General features: G+C 38.1%; 1 protein-coding gene across 3 annotated transcripts in view; it reads left to right on the forward strand.

Moving 5' to 3' along the window:
• Nucleotides 1-25627, forward strand: part of NfI (Nuclear factor I) — a 436655-nt gene that overhangs the window by 56575 nt on the left and 354453 nt on the right. Inside the window, exon 1 of one of the 3 annotated variants that reach the window (XM_083117284.1) lies at nucleotides 9837-9856. The exons of the other annotated variants lie outside the window; for them this stretch is intronic. Coding sequence (XP_082973410.1) covers nucleotides 9854-9856 — 3 coding nt within the window. The 5' untranslated portion in view covers nucleotides 9837-9853. Of the gene's footprint in view, nucleotides 1-9836; nucleotides 9857-25627 lie in introns of those variants that run through there. 3 annotated transcript variants of the gene reach the window in all.

Raw genomic sequence — 25627 nt, forward strand, 5'->3', positions numbered from 1 at the left:
GGGTCTGGTGCGTGGCACACCCAGATTCCACCAAACGCCGAAACTAAGTACTAAACCTGGCCCTCCTAACCTAACAATTCCTAACCTACAATTCCGTTTAGATCTAATAATGCATATGTGGTTAGGTTAGGAGGGCCAGGCTGTTTTGGGGTTTGGTGGAAGTTGGGTGTGCCCCGCACCAGACCCTCATTAGCACTTAATGTGTTGCTGGAGTCAAAATATTTGTGTCAATTGCAGATTGATTAAAGTTTGTTTTAGTCCACTTTATGCACATATATGCTAACTGGAACTGGACTTACAGTTTAAAGTGGAATCCGAACCACTATGCACATCCACCGGGTATCGAACCCGGTACTTCTTGATTACAAGGCGACTACAACTACGCCATCGGGGAGGCTCTATGAATATGGAAAGTTCTGTGATGTTATCAGGTTATTTGAATTTTAACACGGCACCTTTTAAACGCTGCAATATAAATATTTTATTTATTCATATTACATGATTAACTTCGTTGGAGATCAAAGCCCTATATGAGACTTATATTGTTATGAGAAAAAAACTTGGTCATGTTGTTGGTTTTATTTCTCTTCACTCTGCTATGTTGTATTCCTATACGACTTTGCTATTCTAGTTGTAGCCTGTAGATGGAGGTGGTGAGATCAGTACAACGCTCCAATTGTCTCTTGAACCATAGGAGGATAGGTAAATACGGAATCGAATTAGATTCTTCCTTATGAAATCTTCAGGAGCAGGTTCTCCCTTCCGAAAGGAACAGGAAACTTAAAACACGGTGTTCTCCGAATATGAAGGTGCTCTGCCGAGAGCTCTATAAAAAGAGGATGATCTTAGACTTCGGCTTCTGTGAAACAGGCCTAGCCCATCTTAAGTTATCGCTGCTCAAGTTGTGGTCTGGCTCGGCCAGAGTGATTTTTTTTTTATTGCCGTCAGGGAACTTGCATAGTTTCAGTCGTCACGGACTTCAAAATATTAACAATAGGGATGAGATCAATTTGAATCCAAAACTGGACCACTTGACGCGATCGATGCAAAAATAGTTAAAGAAAATAGGACTGAATTGTTTGCACCCTAATCGACAGACAACCCAAATTGCACGGGAAATATAACTGGTTGCATAAATCGAAGGGTATAAACATTTTCATTAGAGTAAAGAGGGATGGCAAAAGCAATTTGAGTACATTTTTTTTATCCTAAAATGGAAACAGTTTTTACGTTAACTTTACAAGATTCAATGGGTTTTGTATGTACAGCCACGGACACTGCCGGCTTGTAATGAATACATTGACTTTCAATGGAATCGTTACAAACCGGCAGTGTCCGTGACTGTACAAGTGCCTTATATTAGCGACGAGAGTGATGATTTAAGCATAATCTATTCATTTATAATTTCTTATATTCTAAGATCACACATATTCATTATCTATAAGGCACTGACGATCAATGCACTGACCCCTGTCAGAATTTAAAACTCTACTTGAATCCAAAATTTTAATTACAGGAAGTACAATATCACAATTAGGTCATAGTTGAGGCCCAGAAGAGTGTTGTTTGTATTCCATGGTGGAACATAAGTCTGAAAAATTATGCAGTGAAGGAAACAAAATATGTTTGCATACACTGCTTCTTCTCCAGACATCAACTAAATTTCCTAGCATAAAATGTTTGTAGATGTGGGGAGCTCATTTATAACCCAGAGACGAAACTTTTGTGACTGATTTTAATCAGGCTCTCTTCCATAATGTCTTCTTTCGCTAATTGAAAGAGGTGCGATAAAGAAAAATGTGTTTTCGCCGTTCTATTTTATGAAGGACCGCCCCGAGAAATATTTTCTTCCTTCATTATTAAATTTCCCCCGTTATTTTTATCACATATTCTTTTCCGTTAAGTACTGCCAAGAAACAGGGGGAGAAACTAGCAACCTCTTCCGCAGTCTTTAGCTTGTTAAGTGCATAATTGGATGTAAGCGGAACAACTCTCTCTCTCCGTCTCTCTCTCATGTTTCCCCTAAATCTCCCAAAATCCTACTCCCAACCCCCTAGGCGAGTTTATGTAGCTGCTGCTCCCGGTTAAAAATCAATATCGTGGTCGTATGTTTTGCTAGCCGCAGTCAAATCCCCCGTTCCCTTCTTTCTCTCAGGGATGCAGCACCAGAGGGAGGAATCCTTGGTTTCTGACCAGGAAGTAAGGGAAGTTTTTGTCACCCCCATCATCCCTTATTGAGTCTTCTGGTTTATCTTTGGATTCGGCGACAGTGGCGTCTCAAGTTTCGTGTTACCATTGCGGTCCTGAATCGTACACTTGAAGTATTTGCAACTCGAGAGAGACGATGGAGTCCTCATCATTATTCTTCATAGAGAACACACTTGGGAATCTTGGGAGATATTTCTGTATCATCAGCATAGTCTGATCTTTATGCCGCAGTCAAGTCCGATAACCAAGACAGGAGCAGTTGATTAAATATCAGTTAAATGTATTTTCTTGATTGATACTACCTAATTTAAACACAAATTGTCAATAAGAGGACCTTCGTTGATTAAGTAAGCTTGTTATACGGGAAATATATTCCCTCTTAAGATTTGTATGTGCCTTCTCTTTTGTTTTGAAATTTTACATATAAAATATGTATAAATGTTACCATATTTACTAGAATATCCACGCATACACATTTTATTTCGGGCAAAAAAGTTTGCTTTAAGCCAATTAATGCACAGATAGACTAGTCAGAACGTAACAAGCAGAATTCAAAAAGCCAACAACGGTTAATCACTTCGGATCGGGGAGATCCCTTTAATGTGAAGGAGTGTTCAAGAATATTAGGACTCGAATCATTTTTTTTTAAATTTTATTAATAATTTCAAAATGTATTATCTAAATATTGATCATCATTTCCCATGAATGCTACAGTTTAATTTTTTTAAGTATTTCCTATTTATATATATTACATTTCCATGTAATTCTTTCAGTTGGTCAACAGCATATGTATTTCCCACATAATGCGTTCTATTAAAGAACTGTAAGTACATTTAAGGCAAATCACTACCAGGCCATGCAGACCGAAAAAGAAGTACTCAGCCTGTGTAAGGGGTATTCGTCCAGTGTCCAAGTCGGCAAGATTCTGCCGCGCCAAACTCTTCGCTCAAACAGCTCCGAGGTCTAGCCAACGGCAGAGTTTGCTTTAGTCACATGAAAATACAAGTCTACTTGACGTCATTACATGAGCCATACTACACTATATCCTTATAAGATGCAGTCCCGATTGGCCTATCTGAGCATAAACTCGGTACCATCCCTAATTCTCAATATAATTATGATTTAGTAACTACTGCACTTTAGTTTATAATGGTAGATAGTATGTATTGTAGCAATTCCTCAGTGTGTATGTTGCTTTTAGCTTTCATTACTTTTTATACCGTTGTCACCTCGGTACACGACCACTCATACACTTTATTTCGTAACCGTTTTATAATTATCTTTTCATTATGCAACTTTATATAACTTATTTTTCTACAACAACTTTACAATAAAAGAGGCGTCCCGGACTATTTACAAATTTTCCTTACAATTTTCTCCTCATTCTTGTTTTTGTTTGAACATTAGGTTATCCCCGTCGCCTTGTAATCAAGGGATCTCTGGTTCGATACCCGGTGGGGGCACATGGCACAGTGGTTTGTATCCCACTTTAAACTGTATGTCCAGTCCCGATTAGCCTTTCTGTGCATAAATTGGACTTAAAACAATAACTCGACAACAATATGTGTTTGAACATTATATACCAAATGCAGTTGAAAGCATCATCCTTGAATTTCATTTCTGGAAACAAATACATTACCATTCATACGAGCGTTTTTATGAAAATGCAGATTTATAAAACATATAATTTGCACTGTCACACATTGACCCATGCTAGACATGCGGGGCAGGTTATTACATAGCCTGAAAATGTAAGAGAAAAAAAGCTGTTGGTGGTAAACGAAATAACTTTCATAAGTTTCACTTAAGGTTAGCAACCAAGAAGATTCATCTGTGATAGTCACAAGAAAGCGCTGACTTCTGTGAATCCTGAAATAAATGCGCCTGTCAGAAAAATTCAAGAATGACATTTTATTGCTACACTCTTAACTTTTCTTTCATTCTCTTTATTTTGATATGTACATAAACACCACGAAATATAAATAAAAATAATTTATGTATTGTTACAGATGCAACACTTCAGTTTACAGAGGAAACGTTTCGTGTTAACCTAGTTCAAAGAGTGGAGAAGTGTAGGACGATATGTGGGAGAAATACTTGTGCAAAACTTTTTGGGTCTGAAAAAAAAAGGAATGTTCGTTCCATTTAGAATATTTGTAGGAATTTCTTCGGAAATGAATAGCTTCTTTTCTGTGCTCCGCTTTACAAATTTATTGCTGCTTCTTTTCTTCGGTCTGTAGTGAGTGATGGAGCCATTCAGGAGAATCTATATCGGTCGTTCTAAAGTTTTTTTTTCTCCTTTTCTTTCTTGTTGCTACCGTGCCTTTTCGGATGTCTTGTCGATTAAGGGAGAAGAATAATATACACATAAAAGAAGAACATGTATACAAAAGTTATGTTTCTGTTTGTGTGCTGAGTTAGTTTCTCGCGACTCAGAAGGTTGACACATATGCAAAGCTGACTTGTTAGTTTGCGATTTTTTTTTTTTAGTTTTATCTGCTAAAGATTATTTATGTGTCTGCAGTGATTGCATAGGAGATTGCTTTTTTTCTCTCCTATTCATCTGCTAATCTTTTAGAAATATAGAAGAATAGCATTTTTTCTTTCGTAAAAAGAACAACGCGAGAAGACGTACTCCCTCATAATTTTCAACTTTAGAAACTGGGCCACGCGTTCAAGATATATTCGTATTTGAGTGGTAGGTTCCAAATCATCAAAATGAAAATTTTGCAGAATCGTAGCTATTGCTTTGCTTTCAAATTCTTGGTTCTCCAACTATGTTATTCGTCGAAAATAATGGCTGTGTTGCCAAATATATAGTATATGTGGGGAAAGATTTCTTGAACATGTAAATCTGAATGAATCCAAGAACATGGTTGTTTGAGGAGACGGATTTCTTGTAACTACGCCTTATTTTTTACATATCTAGGTTGTTTCGTTTAATCTTTTTAGAAACTACAATTTTAATGATCATGAGTCGTTAATTACAGATTGTCTAGATTAGAAGTGCTGAATTCCTTTATTTGTTTTGTACTCAAGTAACTAGGTATAAGGAGAAGTTGTCCAGTTGGTGTCGACTTTCGTGGCGGATTGGTTAGCACAGTGCGCTACGACGCCAGGGGTCCGGGGTTCGAATCCTGAGTAAGATATGAATGTTTGTATTGTCCTTAATGTGAAAATGGAGAATTATTTAAAACTGACATATGAGAAAATTGACAGGGGAAACCACCGCTTAGGTTTTTTTTCTTTTTTAAAGAAAGTCGGTAGGGTCTCTAACTACCACGCGGAAGACCCAGGTTCGATCCCCGGGGTGGGTAATTTCAGGTGGGATGTTTTCCAGCAATCCTCTGGGGATCACCCAGCCTCTAATAAACGACTACCTGGAGGGTAAAGGGGGCCGAAGTGTTGTGTCCTACCTCCACATCTCCCCCCCCCTCTCCTTGCCTTCATATGCCTTCACGGCATGCTGCAATATGCAGGGGTAGCGTTAACCTTTCTAAATAAAAGTATAAGCTCAATAAGAAGACCTAGTTTTAGGTTAACCTTGAGAACTTTGCGCAAACCTCTCTAATGACTCTTTTGCGTGAAACAAGGAAACTTCTGTAAATTTGCACGATTCCATTGAGATGCAGTGACTTAGGCGAGATTTTTACTTTAGAATTAAGGGTTACCTCGATAGCCTAGTGCATTCACATCAAAGTCAGTTATTTTCTAAAGCCAAATCAAAATTCATTATCTTGATGTTAAACACTAATGTCCTCGCACAAAAGATAGATAAAACTTACGTGTAGTAATTCCTGCAATTAATTTAGCAATGCAATTTTTGTACATATCGTCTTGACGACATAGAATTATTAATTTGTGCTACTAAATAAGCAGATACATTATCCGTACACAAATGGTGAGAGTGCCCTTTTTCTTTTGATGGATTCCCAAGTACTTGTGACTTTACTATAGCGAGGTAATGGTGCCACAAAGATGCATTCTATAGTTAATGGAATAGGACTTGTGTGGAAATTTCAAGATACGGAAGAATTCTTTGTTGCTATTCTTCAACTTACATTCAATTTATTCCTTTCCAGGAAGTTCTCTAAAGCAAGGTTTAAAAAAAATATTTTGTTCCGGAAGCTCTTTGCAGTACACTTGAAAAGATCGAACCTGCTTTTTGTTTGCTCTTCCTTAGTGGAGATGAAACGTTCGCGAATAAAAATCATATTACTTTCCCTGGTTTTGACAAGACTTCATGACATTTGGTTTTTCTGCTTTGTTATCGTTGTGGGATGCCGCAACTCAGTTAAACAAGAAGGCTAGAAAATGCTCTCGCAATGTTTTTCATTTTCCACCCTTTACGGCTGAGTTCATATATATGCAAATATTATCTAACGATTTAGTCTGTGTCCAAGAGGAATCCCAACATTACACAGATTAAATTTTAGACAGAGAAGAAAGGCATATTTTCTCATCTTCAGTGTTAGTGCCTACTTCGATTTCGATACTGTGTTGCTAAAGATTAGCATCCTTTCCAATTACAGACGAAGAGAAAATGAAAGGCAGACGGTGAAGGGTGACCGGAGAAGCATCGAGTGTGTGCGTCTTGAATCGAAACAGCGGGAGTAATATTTTAATCATATGCCTCCGATACTGACGTTGAGTTTAATTTAAATGCTAATTTCATACGAATCAGGCTTAAACTGTCCGTGTTGTTATTTGGAAGATCAAGAATTCTTTAACCGCAACGCTTCTTTGGTTACGTTTTGCTCCGTGTGGTTGGCAGACACGTTGCTGATAAACGATTTACATCTTCTGCACAGGAGTTTGCAAAGCTTGATGTAAGTTCGCACCAAGGTTCTATGCCCTGCGCGGCATCTTGTATGAAGCCAGTACTTACGCAGTTATCATGTTCAGTAGGGTCGGCACTGAGAGTCATGAATTTCTGATCATATATTTTTTTCTCCTCGGTGTTTCCAGTTTAGCATGCGTGTTGGTCGTCGTGATTAGAATAAAGAGGTGCATACTTTCGGCAAAGCGCAAGACTTCAGCCTTGAAGACTGGCTGTAGGGATTTATTGGACTGTAACAAAAGAACCGAAGGTTTGAAAAAACTGCCAGGCAAAAGTTCATAACACAATTCAGGAAAATTTAATTGTGAACGATCTTGTTGTTTCTATTTCGGGTTGTCTAGTACGGCAGGGGGAGCATGGTGTTCATTGCAACCTCCTCCAGTACTACGGAATACAGGGGACGCAAACTATATTTTCATTTTGTCTGTACTTACGCCTAAATTACATTTATCACATATGGAAATGCAAATTAACAATTATCGAACGCGTGGAATGCCCGACCCACGATCTTGCCGCAGAAGATTCCATGTTGAACTCTTGGTCTGGCTATGTGAGAGTCCCTACTGCACTACAATCGAATCATCATTTATCTTTGTCGTCACGATTAGCCGGAATAAGAAAGATACAAATACGAAGGATATCACAGATATCAAACTTTCTTTGATCATTTGATAATTTGTTTTCCCCTTTTCAATCTTTCGGATAATCTCGATTTTACACTTATGGGAGTACAACGACATAATTATAGATTCAGACTTAAAACTGAACTGTTCCTCTTTTTCTTTCTTTTTTTAACAAAAAAAAAACACTTTAATTTTAGATTTCCGTGGTACACAATTAAATATTAGACATTTTCTACGTATTATTAAGTGCTCAACCTGAGGTTACGGTTTTCTCAAGCTCTCTTTGCACTCCATAAAAATAAAGTAGTTTGCCCCCCGTCCTCAAGTTGTTTCCCAGCTGACATAACTTTTTACTTCTCTAGTCCCATGTCTTAGTACTTACAAAAGGCAGAGTGTGTGTGTGGTACACAAATTTATCCTGTATTCCAGTTGCATTAATCGTTAACGGATTTAGTTTCGTATTACAAAATCAGGATCTGCTCATAGCATAGTGATAACGCTGTCACCGTGCAGTCAAAGTGTCCCGGGTTCGATCTGTGATGGAGGCACGCACAGTGGCTTGGTCCCCACTTGAAACTGTAGGTCTAGTTCCGATTATCCTATCTGCGCATAAAGTGGACTTAAAACAAACTTTGCATTTTGACTTCGATTATAAAATGATGAAATATTCATAAATAACTTGTAGAAGAGAGAATGCACTAGATTTTTGTAATTTGTTTTGACATTTATCTTTGAAGGATAAATATGAGAAAGATGCATTTCTCCCCTTTCCAAAATGGATAAATATTAAAATCTGATAATAACTATATAACCGACGAGAACATCAGCATCTCACCCTTGGAATTTGAAAGAATCTAACTTCGGGGAGTTCATAGCTAGTTCGAAATAAAACAGCTCATTGAAGCGAAATTCAGTGCAATCTTGAAGCCAACAATTAAAAGACGTGCTCTCATCCGGCAGAAAGCTATTGCAGGTGAACTTACAACCTGTAGCCCCCATCCAACTCCTACCTTAATTAGTCGGTTGAAGTAGAGTCCCCGTACATTAAAAGAGTTCGACCTACCATTTCTCTTTGGAACTCCGGGAACTTTTGCTGGTGGTAGCTTGTGTGAACGGTTGGTGGGTCCCGAGTCCAGCTGTATTACAGCTCTCAATTAGTGTGGGTGGAGGAAGCTTACCGAAGGCTTTGTTGACAGCCTGAAATACTGATCCAACGTTGCCAGAATTTTTGTAAGACTACTGCTTGTGGTGCGAATTACTCTTTAATATGCTCGAATGAAATGCTGGTTTTGAAGGTCAGAAATCATAGTTGCTTTTAATGTACTTATCAGCAAAAGCAAAAGAAGAATGCCCTTATGCGACATCTACTCATTGTAACGCTCTATGATGCGAAGGATAATTGTTATACGAAACTATAGTACCATAAGCTGTGCTCCAACTGAATTTTAAACAATTTTTTTTACCAATGTGTGTCTTTCTTTTTCATTTTTTTTGAAATAATGTTATGTGAAGCCAAAGATGAAACACTCTAAACTTGGCTATATTATCAGTATCTCAGAAACTTTGATTTGATTTTTGTTATTTAGCGTCGCTTTTCTTCCACTTTTGGCTAATCGCGACGATGAGGATGAGCGATGATATGATGAAATTGATAAAGGGACACTCACAAAGAACACCCATGTCCAGGCCGGGATTTGAACCGGGGACGCCTGGCGTCGTAGCGCATTGTGCTAACCACACCGCCACTGAGGTCGTCTATCTCAAAAACTACCAAAGTTATAGATGAAATTTGATTTACTTATAAGAAATTCATAAATTATAAACAAAATATTAAAAGAAAAATAAACTGTATAATACAACAAATGCATGTAGGTGTGAGTAAAATTAATTTTCATTTCACAAATTACTTTTTACGCAAGTGGTAATAGTTTCATTCCAATTATAGCTTACTTATATCTGTGTCGTATAACATGGTTTCTTTGCACCATAAAACGTTACAATTTGAATAGGCGTTTTCTGTTTCATTTTACTATTTGGTTTATTTTTTATAATTTCTTTATCAGTAAACCATATATTTCTTTCTTTCTAGGTACGTACATCTACGTGTCTGGAAATGTGTCGAAAAATGCAGGAGAGAGATATTATTTGGTGATTTTGCTTTTATAGAGATGGGCTATCAGCAATGGTTCGTAATTAGATAGATATCCATTACACAAATATTATTAATTTTTGGTGGTAGGTTATTTATTTCCGTCGGGTGTTGATAATTACTGAGATAAATTAAATACAAATATTCTGTGCTTGTGAATGCACATACAAGGATAATTTATTTTCCCGGAAAAGAAAGAAATGTAGAACTCTTTAAACGAGACTGTTTTGCGAAATCCTTAATTTAAGTGTCAAATATGGAGGAAAGGGGGTTATACGGTGGATGTGGAGAATTTATAAAGAAGCATGGGAGAACAAAACGTACCAACAGTCAGGGATAAAAATATAATGCTACCAATTTACAAGAAGGGCAGTACAATCAAGTGCGAGAATTGCAGAGCCAGTTGCTATGAAGGTCTACACAAGAATTCTGGAAATTAAATTACGAAACGAAGTGGAAAACAGAGTAGAAGAAGAGCAAGCTGCATTTAAAAATAATTATCAAGACACAAGATCATATATGGTACCAAGAGAACAACTATGAGATGCACTGGTGAAAATTGGAACGTCTCTTGCACTCGTACAGAGAATACAAAGTGTATACAAGAGAGTGAAGGAACTGTCAGATTAGCAGGGAAATGCTCAGATGAATTTAAGATAGAAATAGGAGTCAAACAGGGAGACAAACTGAGCCCCTTCTGTTTATTATCCTAATGAACCAGATCATCAAACAATGTAAACCAAGAACTTGGATATACAAAGTAGGAAACCGAAAGATGAGACCAGTACAAGTACAATTATTTGTATATGCTGACGACATTGCCCTGGTTGCTAGGAGTAGAGAGGAGTTACAGAAGGCGGTAATTGAATGGGCAAGTACAATAGAAGACAAAGGAATGAGCATGAACGTGGATAAGAGTAAAGTGATGGTGGTGACAAGACAAAGAGAAATTGTACCCCTAAATATACAGTGGAAAGAGAAGCAGCTGGAACAAGTAAACACATACACATACCTAGGAACAGTCATAACGTCAGATGGAAGAATGGATGAAGAAGTGAATAATAGGGTACAAAAGGCAAACCAAGTGTACTATCAACTCAACAACACATTAATTGGTAAAAAGGAAATAAGTGAACAAACAAAGATGATGATTTACAAGACAATTTACATTCCCACATTGCTGTATGGAACAGAGAGCTTGACATTATTACCAAATAGCAGATTTCAAGCAGCGGAGATGAGATGCCTACGAAAAATAGTAGGAAAGACTAGAAGAGATAGGATTAGAAATACCACCATTAGAGACCAGTTACAGCAAAAAACACTATTGGAAACAATAGAGAGAAAGGCACTGCAATGGTTTGGACATGTTACAAGAATGGAGGAGGTTCGCAAGCCTAGACAGGTGCTGGAGGCCAGACCAGAAGGCAAGAGGGGAACAGGACGACTAAGAGTTCAATGGTAAGAGTATATGTGGAAAAGATAGGAAAGAAGAAAGGGAAAACAATGCCAGAAGTCCGAAAACTATCCTTGGACCGAAAAGTATACAGGAAGTGGATGATGGAACCCGACGCTTAATGGTAGAAGGGGATGGAAAAGAAGAAGAAGAAGTTGATAATTACTGAGATAAATGAAATACAAATATTCTGTGCTTGTGAATGCACATACAAGGATAAACTATTTTCCCAGAAAAGAAAGAAATGTAGAACTATGTAAAGGAGACTGTTTTGCGAAATCCTTAATTTCTAACCTAGATTCTTAAAGCGCAATCAGCTGTTGGTATCGTTTCGAAGTAGCCAGCCGTCGTGGCAGAGTGGCTATACTGCCAGAGGTCCTAGAGTTGAATCCTGAGTAAGATATGGATGTCTGAATTAGTTCACCATTCATAATCGTCGTGGCGATTAACTTAGACAGGGAAAAATAACGTTTAATTGGGGGTGGAATGTTGATTTTAATATTCAGGAATTTTAATTTTGCGATTTGATATAACACTGAAAAATAAAACCCTGATATACAAGTGATACACTTGAGTTAACACCAAATAGTTGTATTTTTCAACGACAGTTCTAATCTCGGGTAATGGTAATATCTTTTCTTCTTTTGTTTCCACCGAATTCCTCTTAATAAAGGCATGTTTCGGATTGATTTCTTTAATGTTAATATGTATATGGTATTGTATCCTGTGTGATTAAGTCAGTGATATACGTATATATACTTAACTCGATAGAATGATAATATTTGACGAGGTTAGATTTTCAGTCGTGTGCATATGATACCAATTAGTATAAATTGTAAAGAATGCCATATGTAACTTCTAGCCTTAATCTTAGAATGTGGAATTTTATTATAATGTACTTGTTTGAGGCTTTGAAGTGATTTTTAGACGAAGTTTAGCTATTTCGCATAATCTATTCCATTATAAAACTTTCATACACCGTCAGTATAACTCTGATACGAGTGATAAATGCATACCTAACTAGTTTTATTAGAAAGAGTGCACACCAACAAACTCTTTTGTACAACTTTGGTAACCAATTTGTATGAAAGACACGAGTCAAATACATAAGTGGTGTACACTCACCTCACTTAGTACTCCGGCAGTTTGTTTCTTTATACAGCATGTTACAGAAGATGCAATTAAACCTACAAGTGAATCATTATACGCTGTATAAAACACACCTTATTACTAACTTTGTTGTCCGTACCTTCAAGTAGAATTTATAGCGTTTCATTAATGTTTATGGTTAAATATTATGGTCTGTGGAAAATGTTCTTGATTTGGGTCCTGGGTAAAGCATGATGATTGTGTGTGTGTGTGTATGTGCATTTCGATCGAAATTATGTTTCTCGATAAGTTATTGGTACAAATATTGACGTTCAATTATAATGTTTGGAAAAAGATAATGGTTGTTATTCAGATTTGAAGAGTTGGGTTCTCCTGTTACTCCAAGAATTGTTTGCTTATAATATGAATTTCGAATAATGATATTGAGTTTCTTGTAAATTCTACTTTCAGTTTTTTTCTATTTGATATTATTGCAATGTCGGTCTTCATTTAATGAATCTTCCTAATCTGATATTTATTGTTGAGGATGCCCTTGTAATGCGAATTAATCTGCAGCAGTTGCCTAGACTTGCCCTTCACTGACACACGGAAACATACTCATAAAGTATAAACTTGGTCATTGACAAGAAAATAGTTTCTACAGAAATCAGTAGACACTACCGCGTTGGAAGTCAAACATTAACACCAATTACAAAAGTATTGAACTTCTTCTATCGATTTACGGTTTTCATCTCTGAGAATAGAGAGAGAATATTGCGTACATGGAGTAAGCCACACATTCATTTATCCATCGCAATCGCAATGAGTTCGGATTAAAATATGAATTCAGAGGACCTCACGAGTCTTGCATATGATCGGCAAATTTGATCCGGGTGATTTCGTGTTTTTATTATTTCTCTCACAAAGACCTTCATGAATATATATAAAATGCAAGCGGTATATGTGAAGGAGCTTCAAGATGAGTAAAAAGCAGGAAAGGAAAGCACTGTACATAAGATTGATTCCTCAGAGTTCCTGTAAGGGTTGATGACCATCACCGTTACCAGTCAGCGTCCTTGATAACTACAAAAAGTTTCTTACGTCGACCCTACGGGCATATAAAGTATTCATTAAAATAAATGACAAATGCTCGGATGATGCTGAATGAATTAGCTTTATTATTTCAGCACGAGGATTCGGTATGGTTAGTTAAACAGAAATTAGATTGTTTTTTCACTTAAAAAGTATTAAAGCCACGAAATTAGTATTATTATGGTTGTTTCGGCCAGAACGTTGCCCCCGTGCAGCGATCAGCATCATGAGACGCATTTCAAATTTTTTTACACAGTGGAAGTTGCAACTGTACCATGATACATCAACACACGTGCGCACTCGCGCTCAAATGTTCTATAAGCAGTGGGTTCGTCGGCGGAGTGAGTTTATTTTTATCGCTGGCAGCAACCGGGGATAGTACAAAAACGGCGCTGGGCCGTCTAAAGCGGAGGTCCATTTCGGCAGGAGGTGGGAAGGGAGAAGGCATCTTAAATAGGACTGAATGGGAGGCTGGCGACAAGTGAACATGGCAAATGTTATGAGGGGAAGGGAATTCATGGCTTCTTCGGGGGGAGAAGTGGATGCTAGAATGCAGCGATGACACGGTATTACAAGTGAAAATCATACTCAATGGGGGCACTATTTAGTCGAATCTTGCAAGAAATATCGATGTAGGATCAGAATCTCCGAGTGAAACGAAATGAATAGCTCTTGAACTTTGAAAATATATCTGGAGAGCTTGTAATCTCGTCGCACTCTTTGTTTCTTTGTCGTGCTGAGCTGCAAGATATGCAATGAAATTTTCATGTCATGTTGCCTGTATTGATGTCGCGTAGAATTTATTTCCAAGTGACATACCGAAACTTCATCTTTCCCCAAATCTTTATTCAAAAGAAAGTTTCTTAAATATACTGTGCCCGTAAATCAACTTCGGATGTCATGACGCTAGGTAACAGACTAAGAAACGATATTAAGAATTTCAATATGGGATCATCAAACAAATAGAAATTCTGACTGATAAATAATTTGTAATTGTCAACGAGTCTAGAAAACAATGTAGTACCATCTCCAGCATCCCTCTCACTTCGAGCACTGTTCTCCCAAGTTGTGTGAATGATTTTGATGTCTGTTGCTTTTGTGTGATAATCCCTATTTGGGATTTGTCTGATATATTAAGAAAATTTCTTATCTCAATTCTTCAATTATGGTGGTCCATGCTAGTGGTACTACGTTATGAAGCAGTATTCATATTTGATACATTTTCTGCATTTAATGTTTCTCAATTTTGTAATGCAATGCGGCGAGTAGAGCTCGAAATTTTTTATTACATTTAGTTTTATCTGAATTTTGTTTTGAATTTTACTCGTAAAATTTCGCATCACCACATTTAGTTGCAAGGCACCTGTGTTTGTTCTCTGTGGCGAGGCACAGTTCTTAGTTCTCGTGAGTCTTTCCTTTCAAGGAAACATTTGACTTATACAAATCCAATGTACAAGTTTAATTCCCTGTCCAGCCTTTTGATCGAGTGATGTGGGTAAAAATCCTAACTGTGATTTTTAAGGACACTGGCTAATTCGGTTTCCACCTTGGGGTAGTTGTTTCTTTCGAACGTTTACCTTACAAACACTACGACAAAGTGAGATCTTTGTGTGCGATCCGTCTTGATGAGATAGTTGTTGACTTCTATGGCTTACACAGAATCATATGGTCATATATTAAGAGCCAAGTAATTCTCTGACATCAATGCCAGACTTTGTTAACGCTGTTGTGAATGAACTACAGATCCCTAGTATGGAACCATGTCAAAACTATGGCCTTTTATTTTCAGTAACTAAGTGAAATTTTAAACTCCTTATCTTCTCATGTAAGATACACTATTAGTACGACATGTTCGTGTTAGAACCCAGCACGACTTTTGCATTTGTGTATCCATTATACTATATGCACGTGAGGAAGTATTGATCGTTGATGAACAAATAAAGATAGAAAATCGCGAGACTTACTTGTGCTCGAGATGCAAACACTTAGTTTCCAAGTGGTTGCATTCATCTCTGTGCTAAGTAATTAGTTATTTTCAAAACTGGAGCTTTTTTATAAAATATATATAACCAAATGGCTTCCCATACGTGATAGTATGAATACACATGGCTTCTTTAAATATTTATACTTTGTGTGAAAATGTATCTCTGCATTTCTGCAACATAATTCTCAGTGAATATAAATGCAACAAATAAATAACCACGACTTCAAGTTAATTGCAAAATTTTGATTATCATCGGGACAAATGTTTATTGAGGGGTTATAGTTTGAGAATATCACGTTATGGGATTCTTAACGTTCAACACAACAGCTTCCAAATTGAATTGCTCTTTATTGGCTCTTGAATTTTACTATTGGAATTAGAAGCGAATACATAGAATAATATGATGCTATTGAGGTAATATTGCATTACGTGTTAGGAGAACTTACCAATAGCATGAAACTTATGAGTTTTTTTGAGTACCATATGGTACTGTCAGTAAAATAAATAACAGGTGGGGTGCGGAGAGGTGGCAAAGTAACGCATGTAGTGCTAGTCAAGCCTGATTTTCTTGCGCAACCCAAGCATGTTTGTGGTATGCAGCCCAAACTGGTTGTGGTAGGAATGTGGCCAATAATAGCGCACATCATCGGAAAGACATTACCCTTGGCAACGGAGTAAAGAAATTTATCCCTTTTCGTAAAGTTCCCCTTTGGATTATTCGTATGCAAATCTTCAGAAGCATTGTTGTAGCAGTTCATCTTAATTCAACTTCGTGCAATAGGCTACGTGCCGTGTGGACGGATGATTTGTTGCGGAGAGCGGTGATGCTCTTTGTCCATTCCATAAGTTCAGCAACTGAATGATTACAGCTCTTGTTTTCGAAGCGGTGCTTTCAAAGGCGGCTAATATGGTCGATCACCCAATATTGTTGGTTCAAGCAGTACGTATGAGAGAAGTGCGAATCATAAAAGTGCAAATATTTGTCCAGGACAAAGGGAGAAAAATATCCAAATTAGTGGACCCGTAGGTTCTTTGCAATCACAATAATATGTCAAGAATCATAGTACGAACAAAATAAGGACATATTCGGAGTAGCTTGTTCAAGAGAACGGTAATTTCCATACCTCATTACTACAATTTGCAGCCTTAACGATAACCATATACATTTGCAGCAGTGAAAGTTCAAGTCGCACTTATTTGACTGAGAGCTCTTTGATATTTATGCCTGTATAAAAGGTGTAAGAAAAGAGGTGGAATTTTATGAAGAAATATTAGAAAAAATGATGAAAGTCCGTTAGAAAAGACGGTTTTAAAATTCTTTCGCACCCACTTACGTTCTACCTTTGGTCAAATTAATAGTGCCAGTCTTTTTGCGTGTTCATTGTCTTAGTTCTTGTGTTTTACTCTGCTAAATTCTATAAGCGTATTTACGTTTTTGCATACACTACTGACACTGCTGTTATTCCGTTACACTGATTTTGAGTGTGCATATTCTTTCGTACTACAGTTTGAAGTTTTGACTGATTAGAATCATGGGAGCATGTAAACCAGGTGTCCGGTAAAAATGGCAAAGGAAAAAATGGCAACGGAAAAAATGGCAAACTGAAAAAATGGCAAAAGTAAAAATGGCAAACGGAAAAAATGGCCAAAGTGAAAATGGCAAGTTTTCTTCTTTGGCAGTTATCCTCTCTCAGCGTGCAGAATGATCGCTACCACTGCTTCATTTTCTTGCTGGATGCACCTGATTAGCTTCCACAATAAAGCCTTCAGTCTTTACTGTGTAGGATGTTTGAATTTGAATTGCATTACTCCATATAAACTATATACATTGGTATTTGGAGGGTTCAGTACAGTTCAGATAAAAAATATACTTACAAAATTTCTATAATTTACATTTTACTCTATAATATTCGTTATTAACTGATATTTTTTTTAAAATTTGTTTTTTAAACTTGTCATATTTCCTGCTTTAATATCATTTGGTAGGTTATTGAATATTTTAATTGCCATATGTTCGGGATCCTCTTGAACTAATGTTAAACGTTGACTGCCAAGGCCAGATTGTCTGAATGACATCGTGGGGCCAAGTAAAAAAAAATGTGAAAATGGATCAAGTTGGTGTAATTAGATTTGTGAAGCACAAGAAATTTCAAAACAATCCAAAAAACCGTTGAGCATTCAATTTAAATTTGAGACCCAGTTTTGGGTATCGTGGCCTGGAGAAGAGAATTTTGATCAGAAGGCCATCAGACCCATTTCTGTGTCTCACTTTTTTTGTAAATGACTTCGTTTCTTCAAATAACGAACTTCAATCACTTGAACTATCAAGCTCGTCAAGTTGCACGCATATTTTCTGTTTCTTGGTCATATATCGTCAACAGAACATACAACAACAGAAGTGCTTCTTCCATAAAATATTGCACGAAATGCAATCTACACGTTCAGTCACACTGAATATAGTCTTAATTTCTTCTTCTTCCTTTATTTTTCTCCTTCTTTGTTTAATTCTTGCCTGAAATACAACAAATGTCAAACAAGAATGCATTTTTTAATATGGCCTGTTGTATTGAAAATCAACAAAATAAAGTCATCATAAATAATCACAGAGCACTAGGTTTATTACTACAATGTTACGGCCATTTGTACGCCATATTTGTAATCGCCTGTTGCTATCTAGGGCCAGGCTACGAGTATAGTGTAACATTCTGGAGCCAAAACAATGTCTTTGATCATGTTAGCAAATGACAAGTGAAACCCATATAGGCGTATCGCGGCCTGAAGCAATTGCTGAGGTGAAACACACAAGTGGGTGTCACGGCTTCATGAATGACGATACTTGGAGACCCACTTTTGGGTCTCATGGCAGTCAACGTGTTGTGAAGTACGGCCTTAGAAGCTCATTATTTCGGGTGTTATATGTATATTCTATTGAACTTCGTAGCGCAATATTTTTTCTCGCATATAATGACATTTCATATGAAGGGAGGGTTAATATTTTGAATTTCTTAAACCTTCACAGCATCATATTCAGGCGAATGATTATGGTCATAGGAACACACAGGATTTTGTTTCAATAATTTTGTTTTTAGAATTCCTCGACACTTGAAATTGTTCCTCCACCTTATAACATTCTTCAGATCAGACTCTTGTAGAAAGAAGAGCTTATCTCCAGCTTTCCAAGATTTAACAATTTTCATTTTAAAAAAGTAAACAAGTTCGTCCCTCTTAGTGCGAGGGGGTTAGATAAGGGCTAACTTGAATTCCTACTAGTAACAAACATCTGTGACCAAGGTTATTATGTGAATTCGGCACACACAAACACACACGCTCGCGCGCGGAGGGTTGTACTTGAAGGGCGGATGAAGGGGATTTTTGGCATTTGAGGAACAAAGTTTGTAGTAAGTCCACTCTTTGCGTAGATAGACTAATGGGCCATGGATCTACAATTTAAAGTGAGATCCGAAAAAATGTGCGAACCTGAGAACCCTTGATTACAAGTCGATAGCGTTGTCGTTCAGGGCCGGCCCTTGGAGGAAATTTAGCATACATATTCAAGGATTTAACAGAAGTTACTGGTATTTTCTCACACTTGAAAATTTTCAAATACTAATATGTGTGTGTATTCCGATACGAGAAACATACTCTCATCCGAGATTTGCCATTTGGATTCTCGCTATCCCGAATATGAGATACTGGTAAGGAAACTAAACTCTGGATTATGTTTAGTAATATCCTGAATTCTTTCTCCCACTAAATGCCTATTGAGAGATGCCATATGCCTTTCTTCCTTCCCTCTTGAATTGTCTCTGACTGGTCAGATCATGTGAGGTAGCGAATGAGGAATATGCACTCGAGATCAATCCTTCCGTCCGTTTTCAATGTCGTTGCGTGTCCTTGAGATTTCCTCTGCAACATGTCCTCATGCGTACCACATGGGATGAAACTTTACATCATTTTGAATAGTATATTCATGAACGAAAGATGAAAGATTTAGTGCAGTCCATTGGCGTGTATTTTCATATGGATTACGGACTAATTTCCACCCAAGTACATACGAAGATAAGTCCCTAAGGTAAGGCATACTTACATGAATTCTGTGACGAGGAAGAAGAAGAAATCCAAGTCCTTGTAGGCATTAGGTATAACTATTTGTCGAATTTTAGGTCAGTAAATCTTGTGTTAAGTCGAAAATTATACTCTCAAATCAGTGTGTCCATTATGTATATTTGTATTTTTTATATTGGCACGTAAAACGTGACTTATATTTGTGAACTTTATCTAGTTTTCATTTATAATTTAATAAGTTTCACGTATAGCCGATGCTAAATAGTCCAGCACCTCTTCATCTTATCTTTCAGCAAAATGTAATGCGATGCGATTGGCCTCCCCGATAGCGCAGTGGTAACGTAGTCGCCTTGTAATCAAGGTGTCCCGGGTTCGATACCCGGCGGAGGCACATAGTGGTTCGGATCCCACTTTAAACTGTGGGTCCAGTCCCGATTAGCCTTACTGTGCATAAAGTGGACTTAAAACACCAAATCAATCAATCAATAATGCGATGCGAAACCGTCTCATTGTTGTTTGTCCACGTCATCTTCAGTTTTCAGCCTCCATCGACACGGTTATCCCCGCGGTTTAAATATACGACGCAGAGGTGCCAAAACAAGGAAACAAAGTATTCATGTAAAAACACTATATTCTGCGTTCGAGATTTTCTGTTATTGTAACAGGAGCTCCTCATTTTCTTGCCTTCCTTACGCATATGTTTCCGTGCGGAGGGCGGAAAGAGAGAAGCATCTGATGGTTCATTATGTGTCTCGTCTACAGCCGATGAAAGTAAGACCGTAAGTATAAAATACCTTTCGGTATGCTGTGTCATGGAAGCAGATGTTAAACCGTGTTTCAATGTCGTTTTTGTGTATCTGCATGCAGACTGGTTGGAGTAAGGATTCCGGTTCTTCATCGTTGCCGTGTTGTGTATTGCCATTGCTCCGAGGGTTTCCTCCTGTTGAATATTTTATTATGTATAGGGAGGAGAAGGAAGTGGTTGCGGTCACTGACTTACCAGTTGGCCTTGAAGCAAGGACGAGCTACGAGCCTTGGCTCGGGTTCATAAATTCCAACACAACACCAGTTTGACCTCCAAGGATTTTTCTTCTCTCCTTCACAGGCTCTGTATATTAGTCAATATGCATCATCAAACCCTTATTTTTACCGTATAGACATTTAGTAACAGGTTGAAATACAACTGGCCCGGGCAAGACGTCGAACTTGTTTTTTGTTCCGGATCAACCCGAAACAAGATGCACTAACGCTTCCTCCACCGGGAGTCGGTTTGCGAGAGTGAAATTCACGTTGGCTGATATGCCTCAATGGAAAGCTCCGTAATGATGGGCTTTTCCAAGTATATGCACGGGTAGAGGAAACACAACTTGTCTTCGCAGGAACATGTGGATCTCCTTTCTGTTTGCGCGGGGTCTTAACTCAGGTGTAAAAATAGGATACTCTGCCTCAAAGAGTTGCTGCCAGATGTGTCTGGCTCATGTTTGTGAGTAATGGAGAGCAATTTTTCCGTTCAACGACTCCGAAGGGTGATAAATACGTGAAAACTAGATGAGGAAATTCCGATTTTTGAATTTCCCATGTAAACACCAAGATAGTTCCTTTGTTCATTAATAGTTTATTATTCACAAACTATGCTTCATGCGAGAACAAATTGACATAACATGCAAAGAATTTGAGCTAACATATCTTTTGTCTTGCACGCGAATATATAATCATCTTTACAGTCTTTGTGTGGGATGTCCATCTGACACATCACGAGACCCTGGTGTCTATGACTAATCGAGAACGAAACAGCATCGACAAGACCGAGAGAAAATAAAAAAAATCGTTTTTCGTTCGAAATAATACATTTTGGGTCGGGTAGAACTGAGAAACACATACGAACAGGGTTCTTGCTCAAAGATAAAATACGCTCAGACAACCTCTTACGGCGTAGTGACAACACTGTAATCAAAGTGTCTCCGGGGGGTGTCAAGGGTTACCTTCCAATAAAACACCCAAAAGTCAAGATCACTTCCCCGTAGTACACCCCAGTAACGGCTTTTTGCAGGCCAACGAGGCTCTGGCGCCTGGATCCACGGCCAGGATAATCCTCTGTGGCTGTGTTTGTCCTTGTCTGTGCTGAGTGCCCCTTTACAGCTTCACCTTTTAATAGGTAATGATATTTTAATCCTCAGAGAGAGCATAGTTTTAGTTTTTTAATGAATCAATGAATAGTTTAAGAAATTGGTTAGGAAGTTTTTACGGACCTATTTTACTTTCTTGTTAGGGGCCTGTCCTCAATTTTGTTTTAGTTAATGGACATAAATAGCCTGTGTGCTGAAAATGCCCACAATACAAATATGAATCAATCAATCATTCAAGGCGTCCCGGGTTCGATCCCTGGTGGGGGGTATTGCACAGTTCTTCGGATAATAAATAAAATAGATATCATGCAATCGCAAAATATAGTTTTTCGTGCAAAATTGGTGCAAAAAAAAAAACCGTTTGAATTTGCATAATTTTCAGGATAATTGAAACTCCGCGAATAAGTTGCCCGACATTTTGGGTACCCGGTGATAAGACTAACATGCCGGAAAAGTATCGGTAGATGAATCACAACCCATACTTTCCAATATCGATACCACTGGTATCGGCCGATACCGATACATCGGCATCAGTATCGGCTCAGCCCTAATATGTATCTTCACAAACTACATTTCGGAATGAAGGCACATGCCATAAATGTTCACATTCGACCAAAATCAATTTCATTTTTTGACTTATTTATAGACGCAGGCTAGCCTAGAAGTGTTTGAGTGGAAGCTTTAACTGCTGAAGAAACCTTTTTGGGTACAATTATGGAGCAAAATTATTATATTGCCCTTGTTCAATGGAGGGTGTGACACTATAACTCCCCGTTGGTGGGCTTATACGTATGCACATTGATTATTATGAAAAGGTTGTTTCCCACGAATATTTTCGGGAGAAGATTTTGAAATCGAGAAAAGAGATCGAATATCGATAACAGTAAAAAACAACAACAACAAAAAAGATACATTATTTTCTCCCGTTCCACTTTGTTTCCTTACTATACCTACTACAAATAGCAATCAGTCGTAAATGTAGAGCCACATGGCATACTGAAAGTTTCTCGACAGCGAAGTGACTTGTCGCGCTACTTTGTAATCAAGAGGTTCCAGGTTTGATTTCCCGTGGGCGCACGTTACAGTGGTCGGAATTTAAATTGAAGGCCCAGCCTATGCATAAATCTGTTGCACTACATGAATTCATGTTTTCCAGAAACTCACACGTTTGAGTGAGAGATGTTCTCAACTTCTAGACAATTTCATTGTTTGTCAGCATATGTATGGTTTGGGTATCCCTGTACATGAAACACATTAAAAACTAGTTTAAGCCCACTTTATGTTCAGACTGGTTAATCGCGACTGGATATTAGAAGTGAATTCCGATCTTGCGGATCATGCCAATGCAGAAATGAATATGCACGGTACAGTCACCTGCAATAAAAATGGGACACCTAGATCCTGAAACACTGGCTTTCCTGCAAGGCGTTGTGTGTGTTGCGTAGCTCTACTGCGGTGATAGAAGTTGCCATTCAAAATTTGCTATGTTTTAATCTGTAGGTTCAGTCCCGATTAGCCTTTCTGTGCATAAAGTGGACTTAAAACAACAATTCAATCAATCAACATTTGCCATTAAAATCAGCTTATCGCCGTAGACTTAGGCAACGCAGTAACGCCTTGCAGGGAAGCGAGTATTTCAGGGTCTAGGTGTCCCATTTTTATTGCCTGTGACTGTACATATTGTGAACAATATATACAAGGTTGATTGTTTATTTTGTGTGTATATCACACGCACACACACATATATATTTATTATTATTACAAGTCGCTTTTTTATCAGCAGGTTAATCGCGAAGATGGAATAGACAAAGGGACAAAACAAACACTGACTAGGGACCACTGACTTTGTGGCGCGTTACGATAACCACCTCACCACGGAGGCTGGCGACAAACAAGATTTCGATTTATCTCAAGGACGAGTAGTGGACGTTCGTGTTGATTCTCAAACAAAACTAGCCAAAGACAGGAACGTGGAGCATGAGAAAGAGTGGTGGCATCTTGCATCCCAAAGCACATGTGTTGGCTACTTCCTGAGTTGTTGCCCGACCATCGAGGAAGTTGTTTGTCATAGAGAAAACCAGTTTAATGGTATTGCCTTGTATTACAGGATGATGAACAAAAAATTGAAAGTCCTTCACACAGCCTTGCCATCCAGGCGAATTGCTGCTGGGTTGAGTGAAGTTTAACGACCACCGTATTTTTATGCCGAACTAGAATCGTGCATTTGAATAGGGAACTTCTTGTACACAATGCGAAGGACGAGCTTCGAACTTTCGTAATGATACATGTTTTGCATATGGTATACCGGTAGTTGGTTTACCATGTGCAGCACGATCTTGACGACTAGGGAAGAAACGTCCGCGGAATGCAACACGTACTGAACAGTTCTTAATAACCGTCCAGGTGTTAGAGGAGGGGTATTCTAGACTAGCAGAACATCTCTCAAGGACTTTGCGAGTGTTTTACCTTATACTACCGCGGAGGAGAACGAAGTTACTTCGGACCGCTTGTGTAACAGTTTCACTAATTTTGAACTCTCCGACTTGTGGCATAAGATGCAGTTATTTCTTAAATATGTAGTTATGGTTTTAAAATAATACATGATCAGCTGAAGAGCTCCGTTTTAGGCACAGACGGGCCCATGCCATTTTTATGGAGACGTCTTTGAAATATCCGCCATGATGTTCTACATAGTTAGGTGTGAAATCTTTGAGAAATTTCGATATATGTATGTGGTACGTACCACTGCTTGTTTACGAATATGAATATTGAATAAATTGCGCACCATTTATGTTCATATTCAGCGTATTAATGACACGAATACATTTTTTGAAGCTTATATTCGGACACCTGTCATTTTTCTATGTACACAATTTTTGGAGCCACTGCACAACACGAAATTTGTCCTTTAGATGAAAATGTGTCAATGTAATGTATTTGTGCATGACAAAAAACGAATCTGCAATTTGTTTCCGTGTATCACGTATAATTAACCAAAAACACAAAATTTGAAAGTTACATAATTAGCGTAAGGTACAATAGCCGAAAGTGTGTTTCTCCTCTGTTACAAAGAATGAATGCTCGAAATTATACATTGGTATGACAGGATAAGATGTATGCAAGAAGGTTACATGAAATACTGTTGCTTCCTCTGTGATTGGGACAGTCGGGTCAGAGATAATCATTATGTCCGTAAAGACTGGCCGCTACTACAGGCATCAAGAACATATCACGAGATCTAATTGAGAAGTCACAAAATGTGGGATGCTGCAACGAGAGAGAAGTTATTTTAATATAATAAATCAATCAGAATTATTTCTGCCCCATTACACATCAAGCTTGGTTTGTTGAGAATCTTCGTCAAAGCACTAGGCCGAGAAGGTCAAGCTTTCAGGTACCTCTGGACGAAATTCCTGCACATAAGTAAGGCAAAGGTTAAGGAAGGTGTGTTTGTTGGCACACAGATTGGAGCCGTTTGATTCTACACTTTCTGACCCAGAAATTTCAGCATGGCAGGCATTTAAGTTGGTGTGTTCTAGTTTCCTGGGTAATGTCAAAGCACACAAATATGAATCACTGTTCGTGATATGGTGCACTGATTCCATATCATGGGATGCCACATGTACTTCAAATTACACTTTCTGGACTCACATGTGGGCTTTTTCCCGAAAAACCTGGGATCAGTCAGTGATGAACATGGGGAAAGGTTCCACAAGGGCATTGCTGTGTTTGAAAAGTGTTTGGAACGACAGTATGCTTGCTCACTATTGTTGGTCTATCATCAGGGAGACCCCTACAGATATGTACAAGCGTAAATGCTCCACAACGTCATGTTTGTAGGTATTGTTACTGTGCTTTCTTACCGTACAGTGTATTATAATACGCCTTTCACACATGCATCAGGTTGCTGTCCAATGAAAATGATACGTGATAGAAGCATACGGTTTTCACACTTCAATTCTGTATCCTGTGTTTAGTCCAAATCACATGATTTC

The sequence above is a fragment of the Lepisma saccharinum genome, chromosome 2 (genome assembly GCF_977018435.1).
Source record: "Lepisma saccharinum chromosome 2, izLepSacc3.1, whole genome shotgun sequence".
Lineage (NCBI taxonomy): Eukaryota > Metazoa > Arthropoda > Insecta > Zygentoma > Lepismatidae > Lepisma > Lepisma saccharinum.